The following is a 21885-nucleotide window of genomic DNA, read 5'->3' as shown; positions in this document are numbered from 1 at the left end:
AGAGAAGCAGAGAGAAGACTTCAGCAGCTTGTCACTTCTGAGGATTTACATCTCCATGGTGACATGTCTGAGGAGCCGTGTCAATCATTCATGCTAATATACATGATCTAATTAAATCTACTGGTTGTCTGTAGCTACACACAACCTAGACATCTTAAAAATATGGATTTCACGGGTAATTCTCTGGGGACCTTCTGAAAACAGCATCCTATACACACACCCCATAAACATCAACAAACCTTCAATACAAGACCTTTTTCTTATGGCTGGATTTCCATTAGGCCTACTAATAACACCTAAACTTAATGGGTGAAAATGGCCACCCCTTCAGTACATTTCCTGTGTTAATATCAATAATACAATAATCCAGAGGTCTTCAACCGGGGGGGGGTCCTCCAAATGATTTCATCTAAAGCATTTTTTCCCTCTTCCAAAAAACTACATAAACATAAACAGAACGTAAAAATTGCTTTCTATTCCTTAAAAATAATACATAGGCTACCCATGAGTCTTCACGCGATCATTTGATCATAATGGCAACATATGCACTTTTAGCTACATTTAGCTATCTGGTGCCAAAAGACGTTACCTGCCATAACCATACAATTTGAAATAATTGATCGTTTTGTAATTTCTCGAAACAAAAGCTACTCGTCAGACACCACTGATGGCTGTTCAGATGATCTACCTTCAGAGGATGCCAACACCCCTTCCATGTAAAGCCAAAAGCGCAAACGGGGGAAGACACGTAAAAAGTTTGCCTTTACCTACAAAGAGACCGATGGTGAAGAATTAGCAGTGTGTGTGCTTTGCTCTTCCGTGCTATCAAAGGAAACTATGAAACCATCAAAGCTGCGACGACACTCAAAGACAACCCATGCTCACTTGAAAAAAAAATCCCGTTTAAATCTTTTGAGGGCCAGCAGACCTTGATGAGACAATCAGCCAAAGTGTGCGAGCTAGCTCTAAAAGCCTCTTATCAAGTTGCATTACGTGTCGCTCAGACCAAACAGCCATACATAATTGCGGAAAGTTTAATATTGCCAACAGCTAGTGATATGTGCAAAACAATGTTTGGGAAGGATGAGTACGTAAAAAAACTGAAAAGCATCCCAATGCCTGCACTATTGATGAATTGGCAGCTGATGTGAGGGCACTACTAGTCGCAAAACTCCCGAAGGCAGATTATTTTGCACTACAATTAGATGAATCCACTGATGTGTCAAACGACGCTCAGCTTTTAGCTTTTTTGTGATTTGTCGACCAAAATGAGATGCAGGAGGAATTTCTATTCTGTAAGAAGCTGCCTGGAGGTAAAAAAAAGTTCCGAGATTTTCAAAGTGATCGACAATTTTTTCCGTGAACATGATATAGGCTACCCTGGCCAAAATGTGTCGCGATGTGCACAGACGGTGCAAGAGCCATGTATGACACACTGCATGCTTCATAGGGAGAATGTTGTTGCCAAAGACATGAATGATGAATTCTCAAACGTCAGATCTCACTAGGTATGAGATATTTCATCCATACTTAAGCTTCTCAAGCTACTCAATTCTTTGTCCCTCCCTAATTGAATACAGAGTGACGGCTAACTGTAAGGGAGAAAAAATGTCAATAATAAACAGAATAAATTGAAACGAGTTATGGGTCACAGATGATTTGTAATTCTGTTCAAACATGTGTAGGGGAGTGTGTGTGTGTGACTGACACTTAGTTCCAAATAAATTATATCAATATCAGGGCCAAATTTGGGACGGCGGGGGTGGGGGTCCCCGCTCAGTGTCTCTCTCAGCCAAGGGGTCCTTGGGCTGAAAAAGGTTGAAGACCCCTGCAATAATCAATCAATAATACTCCAGTGCAAAAGCTATATACTATAGACTACACAGAGTTGAGGTCAAAAGTTCACATAGACTAAAGATAAGATAAATGTCTTTTGGCAAGTTAGTTTGGATATCTACTTTGATCAACCGTGGGAAAATTAATTGTTCTGGACAGATCTCTTTCCCTTTTAAATTCACAATATCAGAATTCCAGTGGGTCAAAAGTTTACATACACCAAATTCACCGACGGTTCAATCAGCCTGGAAGCTTCTGAACACTGAGGTCATGACTTTAGAAGCTTCAGATCGGCTAAATGTCATTACTGCGAGTCAACTGGAGACGCACCCGTGGCAGTAATTAAGAGCCTCCATAAGACGCAGCGTCCTTTTGCTTGTCGTTATTGAAGAATCTAAAGAAATCAGCGAAGCCCTCAGGAAAAACTAAAAGTTGTAGTTGTTTTGCTGCAAGAGGGACTGGTGTACTTCATAACATTGGTGACATCAAGAAGGAGAATTATGTGGAGATTTTGAAACTTCATCCTGAAGACATGAGCCAGGAGGCTAAAGCTTGGACGCAAGTGATTGTTCAGCAGGACAATGAAGCATACATCCAAAATGGTAAAAAAAAAAAAAATGTAAAAAGGACAACAAAGTCAAACTTTTGGAGTGACCATCACAAAGTCCTGTCCTTAATCCAATAGAAAATGTGTGGCCTTAACTGAAAAGGCATTTGAACGAGTTCAGCCAGGAGGAATGGGCCAAAATTCCTGCAGAATGTTGTGTGAAGCCTGTGGAAGGGTACATTTGATTCAAGCTGCACAATTTAAAAGGCAGTGCCAATTCTGTGTCTTGAAACAGCACAACTTCATGAAGGACACCGAATGTATACATCATCCTGAGTTTAAATTACAATATATAGTAACAACATCTAACTACCGACACAAGCCAGGTACACTCTTGCTACTTTTTTCCCCCTTCTTTTTAATTTTTTTTTTTTTTTTTTTTCACACGCTGAGCTCAGTTCAAGTGTAAAAAGCCTCACGAAACACACCCAATATTCAGGTGTGCATTCAGGGAGAATACTTACATCACTGCCCAAAACAAACACACACACAAACACACACACACACACACACACACACACACACACACACACACACACACACACACAAACTGAGCTCAGTTCAAGTGTAGAAACCCTCACGAAACACACCCAATATTCAGGTGTGCATTCAGGGAGAATACTTACATCACTGCTCAAAACACACACACACACAGCTTCACTCTTGCTACTTTTAAAGGCTGATGTTCAAAAAAAAAAAAGAAACCCTGTCCTGGCAAAGCAAGAGAAGCACACTAAAGTATAAACCCAAATCAATATCTCCAGTTATGCTTCTTTGAGATCAAACAATTGTGTGTTGATAAATATTAACAAAGTGTATGTAAACTTTTGACCCTCTGAGAAAGGTATACAATTGGAAAATTAGCGTATTGTTTAGCGAATATTTCGAAATTTTTAACGCGTTTAAAAAAAAAATTACGCAATTAACGTTATTATTCCTGTTAGTGCATGATGGCTTTGGTGGTTTTAATGGAAATGTATTTAACAATTAACATTTTAAATATACTTCCTTAGTGTTCATTATATATTAATTCCGTGATTTTACATTTAAATAAAAAATATATATATATATAAAAAAAAAGGGTTAGGGTTAATCGTGAGCAAATTAGTTGGACTAACTGAATTAACAGAGGGAATATATACTGAAATTAAATGTTTGGACTTGTGGAAAAAGTTCTGACCTTAACTGTAATTTCACATGCACGTCTTAATAAAATCTATGTTGGAGGACGACCTAATCGGGTAAGTTTCCCAGGATCGGAAAAGTATGAAAACTCACCGGACGTTCCAGCCGTAGTAGTGCACCAGGTAGAGCACCTCCCCGTCATCGTTCTCTGTGTTCTTGATGTTGGCCTCGTAGATCTTCTGGGTTTTGCCCCGGCCGTACTTCACTCGCACCTTCGTCCCGGTGACCGAGTGCTCCGAGTCTTCGTCACCACCATCATTCTCACCCCTACGACAGACAGACAGAAAAGTATGGTCAGACACGCTCAAGCATTCCCTTCGCAAAGACTTCTGAATAACCTTTACATGCATCCTAGAATCACAGACGTTGTTGTTCCCAATAAGCATGATAAAAAGGGAACCAAGTTCAAAGTGCAAATCGTATACAACACATATACGGAGATTTCCATACCAATGTCATGTACATGGTATTATCATTCCAAAATCCCCTCAATATGTGGGTGTCATACCAATGTCATGTACATGCTATTATCATTCCAAAATACCCACATATTGAGGGTATCATACCAATGTCGTATGTACATGGGGTGGATACAGGCCTACAATAATGGACAACTATTGTCACAATGTTGAGTCAGAACATTTGACAGTGCCCGGCTTTATAACTGCGTGAGAAGAGTTCACTCTGGGGTAAATCAGATAGCCAAGAGAATCGTGGCATCACCAGATATCAGCCTATAAAGCGAAACCCTTCTCAGGCATCCTCACATTCTACCCCTTTATCTCAGCGTGTGCACGCTCAGACACCATTCGGTATCATTACCAAATCTGCATGCATCCAAACTAGATGTTAAGTCTGACAGCATCGTTTGATTGGTTGCTATAAGATAAATCGCAGTCTTCCACTGCACATGGTGCAGAAATGATGGCTATTTTTAAATGCCCCGGCACAATCCAGGCATCATCTTTATAATAAGCAAAGTAAACTTTCTGTGCTGCACAGTCAACAATACAAGTTTGCTTACAAACGCAGTTCCTAGCCACAAATAACAAAAGAACCACTGCCTCAGCCACAACAACAAAACGCAAGATCAGTGGGCTTCAACTTCTACAGAAAAATGCACCCAATGTTTCAAGACATCCAACACAAAGCTCCTGGGTCAGGGTTTTTATGAGTGACACTTTGCTGAAAATCACCCTCTCGGCGCAGTTGTTTGCTCCTCGTAGTAAACCAACACCAAACCCTCACAGTTCCTTGGAAATACTTAGACAGTTGTGCCTTTATGTGCCATGACAGTTGCCAGCAGGATTACTTGTGTATATAGAAAACCTTACTGTATTTAATTATCTACCTATCTATCTATCGATCACACTGATTGAACAGTCAGAGCCTCACATCCAAAAGTCAGTCAGGTCAATCATGAAAGAAGGAAACCTCTGGCTGCAATACAGACTCAACAGACTGATGTGGGCTGTGATGCGACCACTTCCCCTTCACACTCTTGCTGTGTAAATCCATTTTCAATACACACATCTCCATAAAAACCAATATAGCTACGTATAGGGAATGCAGGGCCCTAGCTGGCCTAAACACACACACATAAACTGTAATGACTACATACCGTTCCCGAGTTCTGGACCTCTCTCCATCGTCTTCCTCGTCGTCATCCTCCTCCTCTTGATCCTCGTCCTCCGACTCCTTGTCGGACTCCTCGAAGCGGCGGCTGCGTCTCTTGCCGGGGGGCTCCTCCTCGCTGGCCTCTCCTCCGGCACGGCCCTCCCTCTCTCGCTCCTCCTTCTCTCGCTCCTCCCGGGCCTCCTTCTCCCGCTCCTCTCGGGCCTCCTTCCGCCGCTGCTGCTCCTCTTTCTGATGCTGCTGCGGTGGCGGCAGCGGGGGTGGTGGCGGCGGCGGCTGACGCTCCTGGCGCATTGGCTCTTTCTGCTCCACCTTCACCGGAGTCACTGTGCATCGCCGCCGACCCTGAGAAAGAGACAGAGACAGACAGAGAGAGAGAGAGAAACAGAAAGAAAGAGAAGCAGCGATAAGCAGACAAATATTTGTGAGCAGGTCAAGAGGGTGAAGACACATATGCACACACACACACACACACACACACACACACACACACACACACAGAGAGCGAGTGAGGAGAAAAATGAAGAAAGAGAAAGAAGTGAAGTGTTCAGTTTAAAACATTTCACCTCCTCAAGAGCAGGCCGACGGAGTCTGCTGGAATTAGACAGCATGTTCTATTTTTATGCAGTCCTTTTATCCACAACTAAAAAAAAAAAAAAAAAAAACGGCTACTGTGTCACAGGGAGAGAAAAATCACAAAATGCACGGTCTTGATGCAGTGCAGCTGAACAGCTTGATTGCCTTACTACATGTTCCTATATGCCTCTCTGGGAAAGGTGCAGATATTAAGCTGCAGAGACATTAAAACCCATTCTGAGCTCCCTAAGAAGCAAACAGAGTGGTCGTGAGTAGGGATGGGCATAATTCATCGACGATCGATTAATTGATCATTAAGAATTTCCTTGATGAAATTATTTTTTCATCGATTAAAACATGTTCTCCTGCGTAGTGTGCGTGTAATTTATTTATTTTAGGGCTGTCAAAGTTAACGCGTTATTCTATGAGATTATTGTGGCGGAGATTAATGCAATCAAATATTTGAACGCAGTTAACGCAACTTTGTTTACTTCCGGTGCGCGTTGACCCATGGCACGAAACCGCCCCTTGTCTGCAGTCAGTTAGATAGAAGAGACCGAGACGGTAGTTGAAGATGGAGAGAGCTGAGGCAAAATGACAGAACAATCGACAAAACTAAAGTTGTATGTAGCATTTGTCAAGCTGAATGTAGCTATCACAGAAGCAGCTCGTGTTTAAGTTATCACCTTAATGCAAAGCACCCGACAGAAAGCAGTCCCAGGTTAGATGGTCGCCAACCCACACTCCACGACTTCTCTAGGAAATGAACTAGACCAGTCCGTGAAAAGGTTACCAACGCTGTAGCAGTTTAGATTGCCGGTGACTGTCGGCCCATCAACATAGTTGAAGACGGTGGGCTGACTGAGGTGATTCGAATTGCTTTAGGGGACAATTCTTACGATTTACCGTCAAGGGGCACCATTGTGTCTCGCATACATTCCTTGGCTGATGGCGAGAGAGCACGAAAAAAATACAATTAAACAACAGTGTCTAAAATACACGCTGTCTGAAGTGATTACTCGTTAATTTATAAGATTTAGTCTTTAGAAGAAAACAAACTTTTAATCACGATGAATCTAGATGAATGAATTTCAAAATGTGAGATTAATTAGTTAGAGAGAAAAAAAAACGAAGGTCAGTTGTGTTTATGAGCACCGGCTTCTAGCTGTCGGCTCCGCTGCTTAAGAGTACAGCAGCGCATATTTTCAAGTGTAACCATTGAACGGATCCCGTTTAACTGCCACAAGAGTTGTCCATCTTGTAAGTTTAACTGCCATAAGAGTTGTTCATCTGGTAATAAAGATCTCAATGAGGAAACACGCTGTGTTTTTCTATTTTCACTGCATTTTAATATAGCCTATAAATAGTGAATTTTAATATAAAAATATTAATGATTAATCGAAAATCGATCGTTAATTCTCCTGACGATCGATTAAGACAATTTAATCGAATGCCCATCCCTAGTCGTGAGGGACACTGCTGTGAAGCCCTCTAGGTGTATTAACAGACACGCTCTCTGACGTGATCACAAACAGCGTGGAGCTGATGACTACACGCACCGTGGAACACTAGGGTACTTGACGGACAAAGAAGTACTTCTTTGAAATGGCAATGGGGACGAATCAGATAGCCAAGAGAATCGTGGCATCACAAGATCAGCCCAGAAAGCGAAACCATTCTCAGGCATCATCGTGTTATGGTCCACATTTGGCAAGTTATTTTGAAAGGTATTCATGAACAGCGATACGGCAATTCAACTCTGTGATACATTTAAGCATGAGGTGTCTATACTTGAGTTCCTCTCATTACCCTACCCAGTCTGTGACAACTTCCAGCGGCCTCGTCTGAGCTTATCTCAGTATCTTGTGAAAACAACAGCCGGTCTCCATGTTGCAACATTACCTTGTGTAACTGTAGCAGAACTATACAAGGGAGGCGATTCAGATTGGGGATTACAGGCAAACTACTAGACCACCAGACCTCCAGACACCAATATTTACACAACAGAGCACGCCCTCTGCAGCATCATCCCCCGATACAAACACTTACTAGAGTGCCCACGCAGACACAAAGGGAGAAACAACAACTAAATTAACAAACATTGTAAAACCGGCACAACGGAGTTCATCTTGCATCCATTTGGAAAGCTTTGTGTGTCATTTGGAAGGCTGTGTGAAAACTAAATGGACCTACACCTACTTGAAACGTAAACCCCAAGTTTGACCAGTCAGATACAATCTCACACACACACACACACACACACACACACAGGCACGCAGCAACTTTATTTCTGCTCCAACCAAAATTGAACCAAGAGGCAAATCTGCAACATAAATAAACAAATAAGAGTTCATTCTCCTACCCTGGGTGAGGACACTTCTTTGTGGGATTTTTCGCCCTCGGGCTCCGAGTCGTCCTCATTGGCGGCTGGCTTGTTGTCGGTGGTGGCGGCGGCGGCTGTGGCGGTGGTGGCAGGCTGCTCTGGCTGCCCTTGGGGTTCGCTGGGCTCCTGCTTCACGGCCTTCTGCTGCTCGGCGGGGGGGACCACGACGGGACGCGGGTTGTTGTGGTGGACGGTGCGGAAGGTGATGCCGGCAGACCGGCAGTACTCCTCAAAACCATACAGGTACCTGCCAAAGCACACACACACACACACACACACACACACACACACACACACACACACATAGATACAACTGGTCAGGAATGACATTTCGGTAGCCGTGTTGCTCGAAAGGGCCGAATCAGATAGCCAAGAGAATCGTGGCTTCAAAAGAGATCAGTTTTAGAAAGCGAAAACCATTCTGAGGCATCATCACGTTTACCTCGCCAGGTGTGTTTACAGTCATCTAAGGTGGCGGCACCATGCTAAGCTAAGCCCGTCAGCCGAAGGCCCACTTCCTGCAGGCGACCACAGAGGCAGCCGTTCCACCCCCGGCTGTGGTTAACGGCGTCCAGACGCAGTGCTTCACCATGCGAGTGGCTCAGGCAGCATCCCAACAAAAAGAAGCTGCAAGGCCACACAGTCTTCGGTATTTATTGTTGAATTTGTTTGTGTTGCAGGCTCTGAACATTCGGTCAGTGCACACAATCAGAAAATAATCTGCTGATGCAATCGGAGGTCCCTGACCTTGCTGGAGTCTTCACCGCCACAAACGTATCGCTTGTGATTTTTGTGGTTCAGTTAAGATGCAGAAAAAAAAAACCTAAATAGCCCAAAGTAGGTGTCAGCACAGCACTTCACTGACTGCCGTGCCTCTTGCAGACACCATGGAGAGTGACACACTGACACACACACACACACTTACTTTCTGTAGGCCGTCTTGACGTTGTAGGAGGCAGCCGAATTGAGGACGGGAATCCCCAGGTCCATGTAGATCTGTTTCCACACAGAGCCACTTTCAATCTGCTCCAAAACACAAACAAGGGGTTGCGTAAGGATATCTGGCAGAACTCAAGCCCTCGAGCCATTTCAGCCAGGACTTAAAACAGTAGAATCCGCTGTGAGGTAATTACAACTTTGGCCGTAAATTCCTTAGAGACACAGAGTGTGTTATGGGGAGGTAACACAACACAGTGTGGGCTGGACATGTGGAGGCTTGGCATTCGAGACCCGTTTACCTTCTAACCAACATGACGGCAAGCGAAATAGGAATGACTTCTGTGTCTATCCCATGCTGGGAACAGCTGAGCCGAGTACAGGTAGCCGCCGGTGTGCCTAAGCTATGCCGTAGGCTTCAATCATGTTTTTGCTAACCAATATTACAGCATAATCACCTGGTTTAGACCTATTCTATTGTGCCAACAGTAGATTAATGAGGACAGTATTCTACTGAAAAGATATGTTTTGCCCCATTAGTCTTATTTATTAAGTATCTGGTTGCAGCTAACCTGTAAAAGATATCCTTTTACATGTACTTCATAACTAATTAACATTCAGCCAACCCCCCTCGCCCCAAAACTGCTGAAAAATGTCTTATCTAACAAAAAAGGACTTCCTTTTCAGTCTGATTGTGTGTGTGTGTGTGTGTGTGTGTGTGTGTGTGTGTGTGTGTGTGTGTGTGTGTGGGCTGCTCTGACAGGCGAGGGTGATCAGAGAGCTGAAGTCCGACAGCACCCGAGTGAAGAAGACGAGAGCGCTCATCAGTCTCCTGCTGCCACACAGCTAACAACAGAAACCCTGAGAACCCAGCTACAGACAGAACACTCTTTTCCACCGCACCAGGCTAATGCTTGCTATTATTTGTTGTGGTTATGACGGATGAGAGAGAGAGAAAAAAAAAAACAGGAGAGGGGATAAGCAAAGAAAAGAGGAGCTACTAGAGGCTTTAACAAAAGAGAGCGATTCAGAACAGGCACAGGAAGTGCATAGACAGAGGCAAAAGAGAATAAAAAAAGAGGAAAAATGAGAGGGGGCGCGTGTGAAACTCACCTTGTCACAGCCTCCATGCTGATACACTAGCCTGAAGAGCTTGAAGAGGTTGAGGTCCTTGTAGCCCAGCACTGGAGGCTTGTTTATAGGAGTCCCTGGGGGGGGGGGGGGGGGAAGAGGGCACAAAGATCAATCCAGTCATGGGGCTTTTCAAATAGCTTGGCTAAATATCAGAGGAGAGGGGTGGATTAATCTATGTGGCCCCAAACAGACAACTAGAACTTTCAAGGACAACTACAGCTTTTTTTTTACTGGGACATGGTGGTACTCTTTGTGGTTAGATATTGTTGCCCGATTGACCCACCTCTGTCTTCCATAAACTTGTAGAGCTGCTGTAGGAAGTGGTCCCTCTCCTCCGGGTCAGGCTCATCATCAGGCTACAGAAACAAAAAAAACACACACACACACACACACACACACACACACACACACACAGGATTAGCACGTTATCAAGAGTCGTCTGGATATGGACAAGACCATGTGTGCACTCTCTGCGCCAAATGTGTCTTCACATCAGTATGTATGTCAACAAGACAGGTGCTCTTGATCAGAAATAAACGCGCTGTAGTATCAGTAGTTATCAGGGGTTAATCAGATAGGCAAGAGAATCATGGCATCACCAAGTATCAGCCAACGAAGCGAAACCATTCTCAAGCATCATCACCTTGAGCTCACCGTTTGGACAACAAATGTTGGCCACCACTTCACACTCCACAACCTCTTCACATTCAAAGTGAAATCCCTTGGCACACAGACTCGCCCAGTAGGCAGTGCCACTCATGACGAGCCATTTCTCACTGACCGCCACACTCTCAGCGTGGGACTAGATGGTGGACAGGGCAGCTGGAATTCCTGCTGCTGCTGCTGCTGCTGCTGCTCCTGATAGCTGGGCAAAGGCAAAGAGGATCACAGCGGAGCGGGGCAGTCGATTTCAAAACACTGGTCCAACTGCCTCCCTCCACTCAGCAAAGGTGCCAATCCGCTCATATCATTAGAAACAACCCCCCCCCCCCCCCCCCCCCATCACAAAGAGCACAACAACAACCCCTTAGTTTTGGGTGTCATCTTTACAGGTAAAACTCGCTCTTGCATTTAAAAGACAATGACATAATATGTTAGCATTACAAACAAGAAAACAAAATCATGAAATTACGTTTAAAAGCTAAACGTCTTTTCACCATTGTTAATAAAGAAAAGAAAGACCGACAGAAAACGGGGCTGAATTGAATACAGATACAACATTTCACAAAATAGACCAAACACAGTATTGCTCAGTGGCTATAATATGCTGTGCACAGTCCGCCGCTCACAGTTGATCCAACCATCAGGGCTCCTGTTCACTGGAGCTCCAGCGATCAGGTCGCCGTCTCCCTGGGAGACTTTGGGAACGGAGACTCAGACCATGGAGAACCAGACCCCAAGTCCCTCTGTCCAAACTGCTTCCTGCTCATCCAGACAGCCAAAGCATATGGCGCCTATTCTCACGAGCCAGATAGCGACGCTCAGGTGGGAGGTTACTAAAGCTCTTTTCTCTTTCTCTGTCCACAGTGTGTGTGTGTGTGTGTTTGTCTGTCTGTGTCTCACACACACACACACACACACACACACACACACACACACACACACACACACACACACACACACACACACACACACACACACACACACACACACACACACAATCCCTGCTGCCTCCTGCCTCTCCTCCTCAGGGCCCATGATAGGAAGTCACTGTCACCATGACAACCAAGTCGGAAAACCCAAACAAATGGCCATTTGTCCGAGTCGGCCAGGGAGCAGGAAGAAAGGGGCATTGTTTGGTGGCTAGATGTTGGTGGGGGGGGGGGGTTCCCCACATGCTGTTTGGCCATTCAGGAGACTCAATCAAGGTGCTTTGGCCAGGGGACATGAAGCAGAGAAAGAGAGAGATTGAGAGAGAGAAATAAATAGAGGGGGAGTAAAGAAAGAGGGCAGGAATGCCTGTAGCCCTTATCGCCTCTTCGGGACCCGAGGCTGTATTTACATTCCTGGCTGAGGTTCGCTGTGAGCTGGCTCCGGACTCTGCCTGACTGGGGCAGGGATTCCCATGCCTTCACATGGCCGCGCAGCAGAGGGAGGGAGGGAGGGAGGGAGGGAGGGAGAGGCTGAGCGTGTGAACTGAAAGCTCTCAGGCTGCCTCAGCTTCTACAACTTAGAATGGAGCCCCCAGAAATGCCAAAACAAATGCAATGGATTGTGTGATTTGAAATACCAAAAGTGCCTTAACCAATAACAGACAGAGTTGACACTGCATCAGATTTGACAACACATTTGCCTGAGATGGCTCGCTGGCGGTTCTGTTCCATCCTTGCTTGCTTTCAGGGATTATATGGACTGTATTGACATTGAGTTCTTCCACTCGTACTCCTACTCCTTTCCACACTTTAACTTCATCTCCTGACCACTGCCTTTCTTGAGAAGCAGTGAAAACCCTCCAACATGTCTGCAAGGGTCACAGCGTCACTCTGGAAGAGGTGACCTCTTGTCTAGTTTGACCATGACAAATAAAATGACCAGTGCCTCACCTGGTCAGCTTCGACCTCCTTCTCCTCCTCTTCGCTCTCTTTGCCTCCGCCCTCCTCATCATCACTGCTGGACGACTCTAGGATCTCGCTCATGTCCATCTTCCAGCCCTCCGGCACCTCCTTAGCCTTCAGGAAGTGTGCAGCTCCTTCAGACCCTGTGGGAAGGTGTGCACGGTCAGAACTCTTCCCATCCATCTACATCCCATAGTTAATAGTCCACAATACACACACACACACACACACACACACACACACACACACACACACACACACACACACACACACACACACAATACAATTCTGAGCTTATGATACTAAAGCGCTGTAGATATTTATGAAGCCATAATACTTTAACCCATAGCAGCTCTTGGAACCCCTCTCACAGCTTGAGTGCTGACCTAAGAGTTGAACTGTAGGCTCACAATGACACAGCACTTGGAGTTTTGTGCAGAGCAAAAAGTGCTGATCAAGAAATTATTTTAGTATTTTAATTTTGGCATCAGAGCCTTACAGTTGTGTGTAAGGAAGGTGTTATAGTGCCATCCATCTTAAAGTACTTCCAGAGTATTTAGTATTGTTAATCTTTGAGCAGCTGGCCAAACAAGCTTACCTTTCTTGGAAGAGTACTCCGACCTGGATATACTGTCTGTGCTCAGCTGATGGATGTCTTTCCTTGCCACAGTGTGACTAAAGAACAAGCAGAGGGAGAAGAAGCAAAATAAGGCGTTGAGGTTGATCCCAGCCAAATACAACACAGTTTCAGCTCAACGTGTATAGTTTAACCCTCAGGAGTTCCCGGCTAGATTCAGGCACTTTTGCGCTTCTCACACGCTGTGATACTTTTGAAAGTTTAAGCAACTTAAAACGATGGTTCCAATGTCACATTTATTAGTTTAAATTCAGCACAAATTTAGATAAAATAATATACAAGTAGTATAGTAAGCATGTGATGTTTGTATTTTTCTCTAAAATCTCCATCAAATAATCATAGTGTGAAAAGTAGTTTTTTAGTTGCGTAAGAACATGTGCAAAAACATTATGAACCAGTGACGAACTGCTTTGGTCACTTGAAGTGATTCTCTAAGGTCTTGGGTCTGCTATAAGCATAAAAGCTCTTAATCGCTCCATATGAACAAATAAAGGCCGTCTGTCTAGCATTTATGACCCTGTTATTGTAGTATCAAAAAGGCATCAATGGGAGGGCTAATGGCCTTGAACCATACATTTGCAGAGCAATGCCTTTTCACAAGGGAATGACTTTTAGAGAAGAGTTGACAAATCTCCACATGATTTGCAGTATACACTTAACACCTACAGAGGCAAAAGTAAACACCAACACACGCAAACACAAATTACACTCCATAACCGCAGTGAATAGCCAAGAGCTCACACTAGCACACACAGCAAACTAGTCTAACGAAAAACACTTGTCACTGGCTATATAACACTACCTATTGCACACAGAAAGGCAAGGTTCGGTCGTCGTTTGTGAATATGTGGCGTATTACTATTTGTCATAAAACCACTAGCAAATGTTACGTTAAAGATGTTAGCCTGCACTAAAAACTTTAGCCTACACAACACGCAAGTCTCCTAGTGTTAGTTTGTAAATAGTTAGATAGAAATGTTTAAACTTACTCATCCAGATCCTCGCCAGACAGTAGCAGTTCATCAAGTTGTAGCTCCATATTACACTACGCCTCATTGTCCTTGGAATTTAAAAGCTTTGTAAAAAAAAAAAAATACTCCAGCTCTCTCCATATCTCCGATCACACACGCGCAAGTGGACATATATTACATCTCCCTCGATGGAATCCACTACTATCTACTTCCAAATGGCTTGCCTCAAAATAAATTAATTATACTTGGACCTGGATGAAGTTTTGTATACAGTGGACTTTCTCCCGCATGGTTTATCTCCCTTAAAGCCACAGAAAATGACGAAGTCTTTAGAATGTGAATAGAACTAATTAACGGATGGGTGTTTACACTGTCCTACAGGTGCAGTGACAGATGAACATACCTGAACATTTCACTTATTTTAGGTACTTTTCAAATAATAATTGTTCTTGTCAGTGTATTAATTGGAAGTAAATGTCTAAGGTTTAGGGCAATGCTACTATCACATTGGTGTATTGATGTGGTGCGAAGATTGATTTCAAGATTCCAGACAAAAGCTCTCTTTTTTCTCAGCATCTGCAACGATGCAGCCGACTTCAGAGGGGTAAACCATACCTACCGCGCAGTATCTCGCTACATAAATGACTAGGTGTAACTGTTCCACACCGTCACAGTTTTCACAGACTGTAAAAAGCACTACATTGTAAATTACAAAGTGAGTAAGACTGTTGAAAGAATCATGAAGTACTTACAATTTGGAATCAGCAAAAGATCTCACTAAACATTGGTCCTTTTTGACAGTCAGGTCGTCATTGCAGCTGGGAGATATAATCTTGAGGTGGAGGTAAAGGGACAGCACACTTACAAACACACACTCATCCGAACAACCCTTCACCAACTTTGACGCTCAGCAAATCAAAAACAGTACACACCTCTACATCTTGGTTCAAGGCTAAAGCTTACATTTAAAATGTACAGACTTCATGTCATCTGCATGTAGTGGCAGTGCACAGTGGCATTAACGAGGTTAAACTTTACTGCTTAGCCAACCCCTGAGGAAGGGACATTTAGAAAACAAATAAACAGAAGCCAAAGAACCTGCATTTCACATACAAACAAAGCAGACAGCGTAAATGTAACACTGCCAAGTACATACTTGAAACAAATCACTTACTCAGACTATACAAAGAAAAACAGGATCAATTATTTTTTAAATAGCTGAAAAAAATGTGAAAGATGAAAATTGTAATTAGATGACAAAAGCGTCCACTCACTAAGGCCAGGAAGGAGGTGTTGCCGCTCTGCACACAGGCCACCTTCCCCAAGAGCTCATCGCTCAGCCGCCGCCGGTCATCCTCCTCATCTTCACTCGTCGTAGACTCTTTGTCCTCGTCCGCACTGTGCAAAGTCAGGGGAGAGCAAACGTCAGCGGGCAGGCCTTAGGGGGCATGAAGACAACGGATGTTCATCTGAGGTGAGGTGCAGATTTTAAACTTCCGGAAACGTCCTGATGCCATCAACGCTGATGTTCAGATTCTCTCAAGACTGCACACATATGCCGGCGCGTGTACAGATACACAGCCATTGCAGTGGTGACAGCACCAGCAATGTTATAAGTAAGTGGGATAAGAGGACATACTTCAGTGTTTCCTGAGAAAGTGGACAATTTTAATTTCATCAGGAGAACTACTGGGGGAGGCACACACACACACAACACAAAATATACTTTTCTAAAAAGCTTTCCAACACAAAATCATATATTGACCACTGATCCAGGCCAGAACACAGATCAATCTGATCTGCAGAATGCATAGCTTTCAAAGCCCCACTGTGTGCATCAAGTACACACCCACTTCCATCAATGTCAACACTGACAACTTTCTCATACGGTTACAGAAAATTTTCCAAATAGAGGAAATGAAATCAGGGGTTCTGTGTTTGTGGACAAACAGCAAAATAGATATCCTGTTGAGAGCAAGTCCTCTTCGTTAGCAGCTGAACATGCATTTCTTAAACATTCAAAAGGACGCAGATGAAGGTGTTGACACTCACACAGCCTGGGAAGTCCTCCGGCCACGGTTTGTCTTCTTTATAACGGGAGTGCCAAAGTGCTCCGGGTTGGTGAGGGGCAGTTGGTCCAAAGTCTGCGTGAGAGAGCAGGGGGAGGTTAATTAATGTCTGACGGATGAAAATACCACTATGGTTTAAAGAATGCCCACATGACATAGGCAGGTAGGTAGGTCGGTGAATGGATGAACACACACACACCTCGCTTTCAGCAAAATGTCTCTCGCCTTTCAGGCACAGTGACGTCCTCCTCAGTGTTTTCTCATCTCCGTCATCAAACACTGGAAGGTAAAAAAACAAAAGACTTTTTAAGCACTCACATTGGGCAGGTACAGAAATATTTCAGCAACTTCACAAATGTCAGTACAGAGATGGCAGCTTTGACTCAAAAATGGTTCCGGTCAAATCGCTCATCCCTTCAACCAAAGAATTCCTTCCTCGAAAAGAGCACGTCATCTAGCAATCATGGCTAAAGACCGCAAACGGCGTTATGGCGCCAACAGTTCTACTCAATTATTTAACGCTGCTGCTTTGGGTTCTTATCCGGCTGTGCGGAGCCGCTCTCCTCTGCCTAATGTCTCGGGGTTCTGTTAGCGCTAGTGACGCCGCCAGGCTATACACACACACACACACACTTTTGTCAGGGCAGAGCTGCTGTGACAGCCAGAGGTCCAGGAAGGGCCAGCACTTACCCACGGTGTACCAGCTGGCGTCTGTGAGTTTGTTGATGACGGCCTCGCTCAGGGCTCCCTCTGGGCTCTTCACCTCAACTGTGGAGCCCACCTGCAGAGGAGGAGGAGGAGGAAGAGACGCACCGTCACAACACAGCACAGAAAGGACAATGCAGCACGGACAATCAAGAGATTTTCAGCCTGAAATACATGCATGCATCACACGTCCACACATCTAATGGTCTCCCTCCTCTCTCTGTGGCATAAGCACAGATATAAATTCCACACATACACGTTAAATGTGCACACAGATAGACTCACACACACAGGTTGGGCATGGCCACTCCCAAATAACAACGAACATAGACACTTAAATGTGCACACAGATAGACCCACACACACAGGTTGGGCATGGCCACTCCCAAATAACAACAAACATAGACCCTTAATATTGTCGGATTCAATTCAAGCCTTTACCTATTCGTAATGATCACCTGTGTTATAGCCATGTTATACAGCATAACTCGCAGTGGGTGCAAACAGCTTGCTTACCCTGAGAGACACACTAAGTGTAGTCACTTCTCAAATCAAGCAGCAACACAGTTTGGTGTACAGAACAATGCCAAATCAAGCTGAGTCTGCACCTGCCTAAGATTGTAGCAGGTTTGGAAATCAAGCCTGAACTACCTCAACCCATTTCATAAGGCTCCTGTACCGTCACTCGAACTAAACCATTTAAATTCCAGGAATGCACACTTTTTAAATTTCAGGAATGCACCCTTTTAGCTGAATCTTAAACACAAAACCATGCACCAACGTTTTTTGACAACGCAGTTTTATTCATTGAATTTGACTACTTTTCAAATATGGAAATAAGAACCTTCCGTGGTTATACAGCAAGGCAGCTCCTAAATCTGGAACTAGAGAGTAAAGTCTTAATAAATAAAGTTATATAAATAAATAACTTTAAAAATATGTCCCGTCCCCTACCCTGCAATTAGGCACAGCTTGCTCCCTAATCTGTGGCCCAACAGGCAGCCAAACCCAAACATTCGGACTAAAAGTCCCTCGCTGACATGCTCTGACTGGCAACAGCAACACCATCCGCATCTCTGGCACCCCGTCCAACTCATAATCACAGAGCGAGGGAATCGCCGTAACCAAACAATCATTTCACTGGGACTCACTCTCCAGGATGACACTCAAACTCTTCAATACATCCTTAAGCCCGAGAGGCACAAACTGATATGACTGAAGCTAAGGGGCCACACACACACACAGCCTCCTGTTCTTTCGTGCAAACAGTGGAATTCCAAATCCTTCCCTACATTACCTAAGAGACTCTGGTAAAGCCAGTGAAACTTTTCAGGAAGGGAGAAAATGACTCGGAAGTGCTTGGAAGAGAAGACGGGGCACCAAACTTACCCTCAGAGGACCTTTGACCTGGTCATCCTGGACAACCTGGGAGGTGGTGTCTCCTTTGAGCATCACCTGAGTGTCAAAGAAGAGAGAGAGAGAGAGAGAGAGAGAGAGAGAGAGAGAGAGAGAGAGAGAGAGAGAGAGAGAGAGAGAGAGAGAGAGAGAGAGAGAGAGAGAGAGAACAGCGGTTCAGTCAAGGTGAAGTAATCTGGTTGTGTAACAAAAACACACACACGCTGCAGATCACGACCATCCGCCAAGAGGCTTCTGGGTAAGCGTCCCCCTCACAGGACAGCACGTGGTGGCCTGACAGCATCCCCTGGCTCGGTGTGGAGAAATGTAAAAGCTCCGGCTCAGGACCCTGACTGCCTCCACACAGGAAGGAGGCAAAACAGAGCGGTTCTTCTCTTCCTGGAGGCCAGAGCCTCGGGTTATGCATGGCGCAAGCAAGCAAACTGACGTGAGCAAGGACAATGACAGACGCTGAGTTTTGTAATACACATGATAAACCTCCATGCATGATTTGAACACCTTTTACCAGACATATTCCTGGTAGTATGGGGCAAGCATCGCAAACTGACTGATACGATCATTCACATCACGATTATCAGCACAAAACACTTTTTCAGTTTGGAATTAATTTGTCAAATCGCTTGTCACGTGACGTCAATTTCACAGTGCACATACTTTGAAACAGTGTCAAAGAGTAAGGAAACTATGGCTCAGAGCCAAAACAAGGATGACTTCTGCACGAGTCACCACAGACATGGCAGTAAAATCTGTGTGACATCTTCAGAAGCACAGACATTTATGAATGAATAGGCGCTCCTGTTTAGGAAAACCCTAAAAGAGGAAACAGGCACTTTCACTGAAGTATCCTTAAGGTTTGGGGCTCGGAGTTTGTCACTTCGCACATACAGTTTGTGCTAATCAGGTCATAGCTTGTGTGTAGTAAATCTGTAACTTAACAAATGTCTAATGAAGTTTTAAGGCCTGTGAACTACAGCTCTTTGACAAATCTGTTAATATTCTTGTATTCATGTCCATGCATAGCTGGACAGATGAAACATGAGAGAAAAGATGCTAATGGGGGAAATAAACAAAGATAACATTTAAACCAACGTTAATTTTAAGTGAAGGCACTCTTACCTTAACCTTGACCATCCGTTTAACTGTCTTAATTTTTGCCTCGCAGAAGGCACCGCGGTACTTTGCACTAACATCAGTTCCCACAGTCAGGTAGGCAGGCTCATCCGCTGCCTAAGAGGAAAAACACAGTTGGACAGTTGTCAGTCTCCAGCTTACGGTCAAGGATGGACATAGCATTGTGGTTGCATGCCTTAGGAGAGCTGTGGGCTGAACCAGAGAAATAATAGTGGGCTTTCCAAGTCTGCTGTGGTTTGACACAACTGTCAAGTGAGCATGCTTTCATGGGGTGTGGATCAACCACAATCTCACCCTACAGAGGCCACAATAACAAAGAGCCCATTACATTAATACTTTTGGTGCAGTGTCTATGTATATGATATTATGACACTGCACTGACAAAAAGGAATGCGATCTGGCCCATTTATGCCCCTACACTTGGCAAGGCGCAGAACAGTTGCAGACCATAAGCAAGCCCATGTGCTAAATAACATTTGACCTGGGCTCTCCTTTACAATCTAACCTGACCAGACTTTAAAGTTCTCGATGTCTGTTCAATATCAATGTAGACAACACAAATGTGTAGCATTTTAGGGCACATCAGACAGCTACCAGAGTGCATCATATGAAGTAGATAACTGTGATTCATTTGCATGTTTCACGAGTGCCTTTCCACTCATTTTCTATCAACTAGCTGAAGTGCAAGAAATAGGAGCCTTTCTGACAACAGTATGATGAACAACTAGCACACATCTACTGTGTTTACCGTTGTGGAAGTTAACAATAACACGTGTGCTGTTCCTAAATAAGTGCCTCAACAGCAGTCCAACTGACTACAGCCAGAGAGGCGTCGCCGAAACTGGTGTTTTCAACTGAGAGGTTTCAGTGACTTACCTTCATTGTAATGGCTATTTGAGGGAGTCCAGCTCGATGGATGTTGATAGCTGAAAGACAAAAGACAAAAACAGAGGTTGTGGTTGAGCCCAAATATAAGATAGTGCCGTGATTTCTAGAATAATGTCGTTTTAAAAGATAATGTGCTAACAAGCTAGCTAAAAAGCTAGCTACTTCTAACGCATTCTTTTCAAGCTCGATGCAGCCCCCCTCCCTTCACACTGGCAAAAATGTGAAGCAAGCTCACACCAAGGTAGCTGTCTTTTCAAAACATCTGACGAAAAGCACTGGCGTCTTTGATTGGCGTACAAAATGTTCAAGACAACAGAAAACTGGTGTATGAGGTATAATCCGGAGGCTGTATAGGGACAAACAGAATAGTGCGTGTTCCTTCCCGCTTTACTCCCAATCTGACTATGTCACGTCGCCATCATAGCTCACGGTGCTGCACCATGTCAAGCTTGCATTACTATCTTCTACCAAAGTACAGTGAGGTTGGTTGGAAGGGAATGCCACACATTTCCAAGATGCAATATGTGTCTACATCAACAATTAACAATAATGGTAAACCTAGACACCCTTGTTAAGGAATCGCCGTGAGCGATTAATTCTACAACTCACGGGCTAAATATAGCTAGCCTGCTAACTAACCTTGCTAAACTGTTCCTCGTTATGGCGATTTAAACCGCCTCGCTAGCAAGGAAGCTAGCTTGCTGGTCAGATACTTAGCAGAACAAGTAGTTCCGGAAGAATATTCAATACTGTCTATCCAAACAAGGTCAAACTGATACTTTAACCTATAACCAATGAGGAAACGGACCGAAAACATTCATTATTTATTTCATAAACCAATCTTCTCAGTTCCACAAAGGGCGCATAACGCTAGCTTATCTAGCTACATGTCTTCACTGCGAAAACAAGCCGACTGGTCACTGCCATTCAATTCCTCGTCAGCTAGGTAAGTACTCTCGCTAAAAACTACAAGAAATTGCGTCAAACATCGCTGAATAACATCCGCCGATGCTACTTACGTGTGTTAATCGTTTAAGTTTGGTAAAAGTTTGTAGTTTCTATAAATTAAATGTGTACAACTTCACTTACATGCTCCGATGTGACTGCTCACCACTTGCCAGGGTTGCAAAGCAATAACGAAATAACAAGCTGTTGAGCCAAGGTTGTGTTTCTCGAAACCCTATTGGTTGGAATAACAGCGGTGGCTGCGTTTAGCGCATT

General features: G+C 44.2%; 1 protein-coding gene and 3 non-coding genes across 4 annotated transcripts in view; all 4 read right to left on the bottom strand.

Moving 5' to 3' along the window:
• The window catches only part of arid4a (AT rich interactive domain 4A (RBP1-like)), a 28930-nt gene extending 7078 nt beyond the window's left edge, over positions 1–21852 (bottom strand). Inside the window, exons 1-17 of the mRNA XM_012826828.3 lie at positions 21754–21852; positions 20653–20702; positions 19762–19872; positions 18619–18684; positions 17215–17305; positions 16724–16803; positions 16508–16599; positions 15730–15853; positions 15208–15287; positions 13446–13522; positions 12836–12990; positions 10576–10648; positions 10272–10366; positions 9148–9245; positions 8202–8469; positions 5250–5608; positions 3722–3895 (exon numbers count right to left, since the gene is read on the bottom strand). Coding sequence (XP_012682282.2) covers positions 3722–3895; positions 5250–5608; positions 8202–8469; positions 9148–9245; positions 10272–10366; positions 10576–10648; positions 12836–12990; positions 13446–13522; positions 15208–15287; positions 15730–15853; positions 16508–16599; positions 16724–16803; positions 17215–17305; positions 18619–18684; positions 19762–19872; positions 20653–20658 — 1949 coding nt within the window. The 5' untranslated portion in view covers positions 20659–20702; positions 21754–21852. The remainder of the gene's footprint in view (positions 1–3721; positions 3896–5249; positions 5609–8201; positions 8470–9147; positions 9246–10271; positions 10367–10575; positions 10649–12835; positions 12991–13445; positions 13523–15207; positions 15288–15729; positions 15854–16507; positions 16600–16723; positions 16804–17214; positions 17306–18618; positions 18685–19761; positions 19873–20652; positions 20703–21753) is intronic.
• On the bottom strand, positions 4319–4400 carry LOC116223644. The gene has a single exon (XR_004165195.1). It is a non-coding gene; the product is annotated as a small nucleolar RNA SNORD53/SNORD92 (small nucleolar RNA).
• LOC116223646 lies at positions 8580–8663 on the bottom strand. The gene has a single exon (XR_004165197.1). It is a non-coding gene; the product is annotated as a small nucleolar RNA SNORD53/SNORD92 (small nucleolar RNA).
• LOC116223645 lies at positions 10859–10940 on the bottom strand. Its single transcript, XR_004165196.1, has one exon. It is a non-coding gene; the product is annotated as a small nucleolar RNA SNORD53/SNORD92 (small nucleolar RNA).
• Positions 21853–21885: the final 33 nt, after the last annotated feature.

The sequence above is a fragment of the Clupea harengus genome, chromosome 14, assembly GCF_900700415.2.
Source record: "Clupea harengus chromosome 14, Ch_v2.0.2, whole genome shotgun sequence".
NCBI lineage: Eukaryota > Metazoa > Chordata > Actinopteri > Clupeiformes > Clupeidae > Clupea > Clupea harengus.
This window is presented reverse-complemented; position numbering and strand designations above follow the sequence as displayed.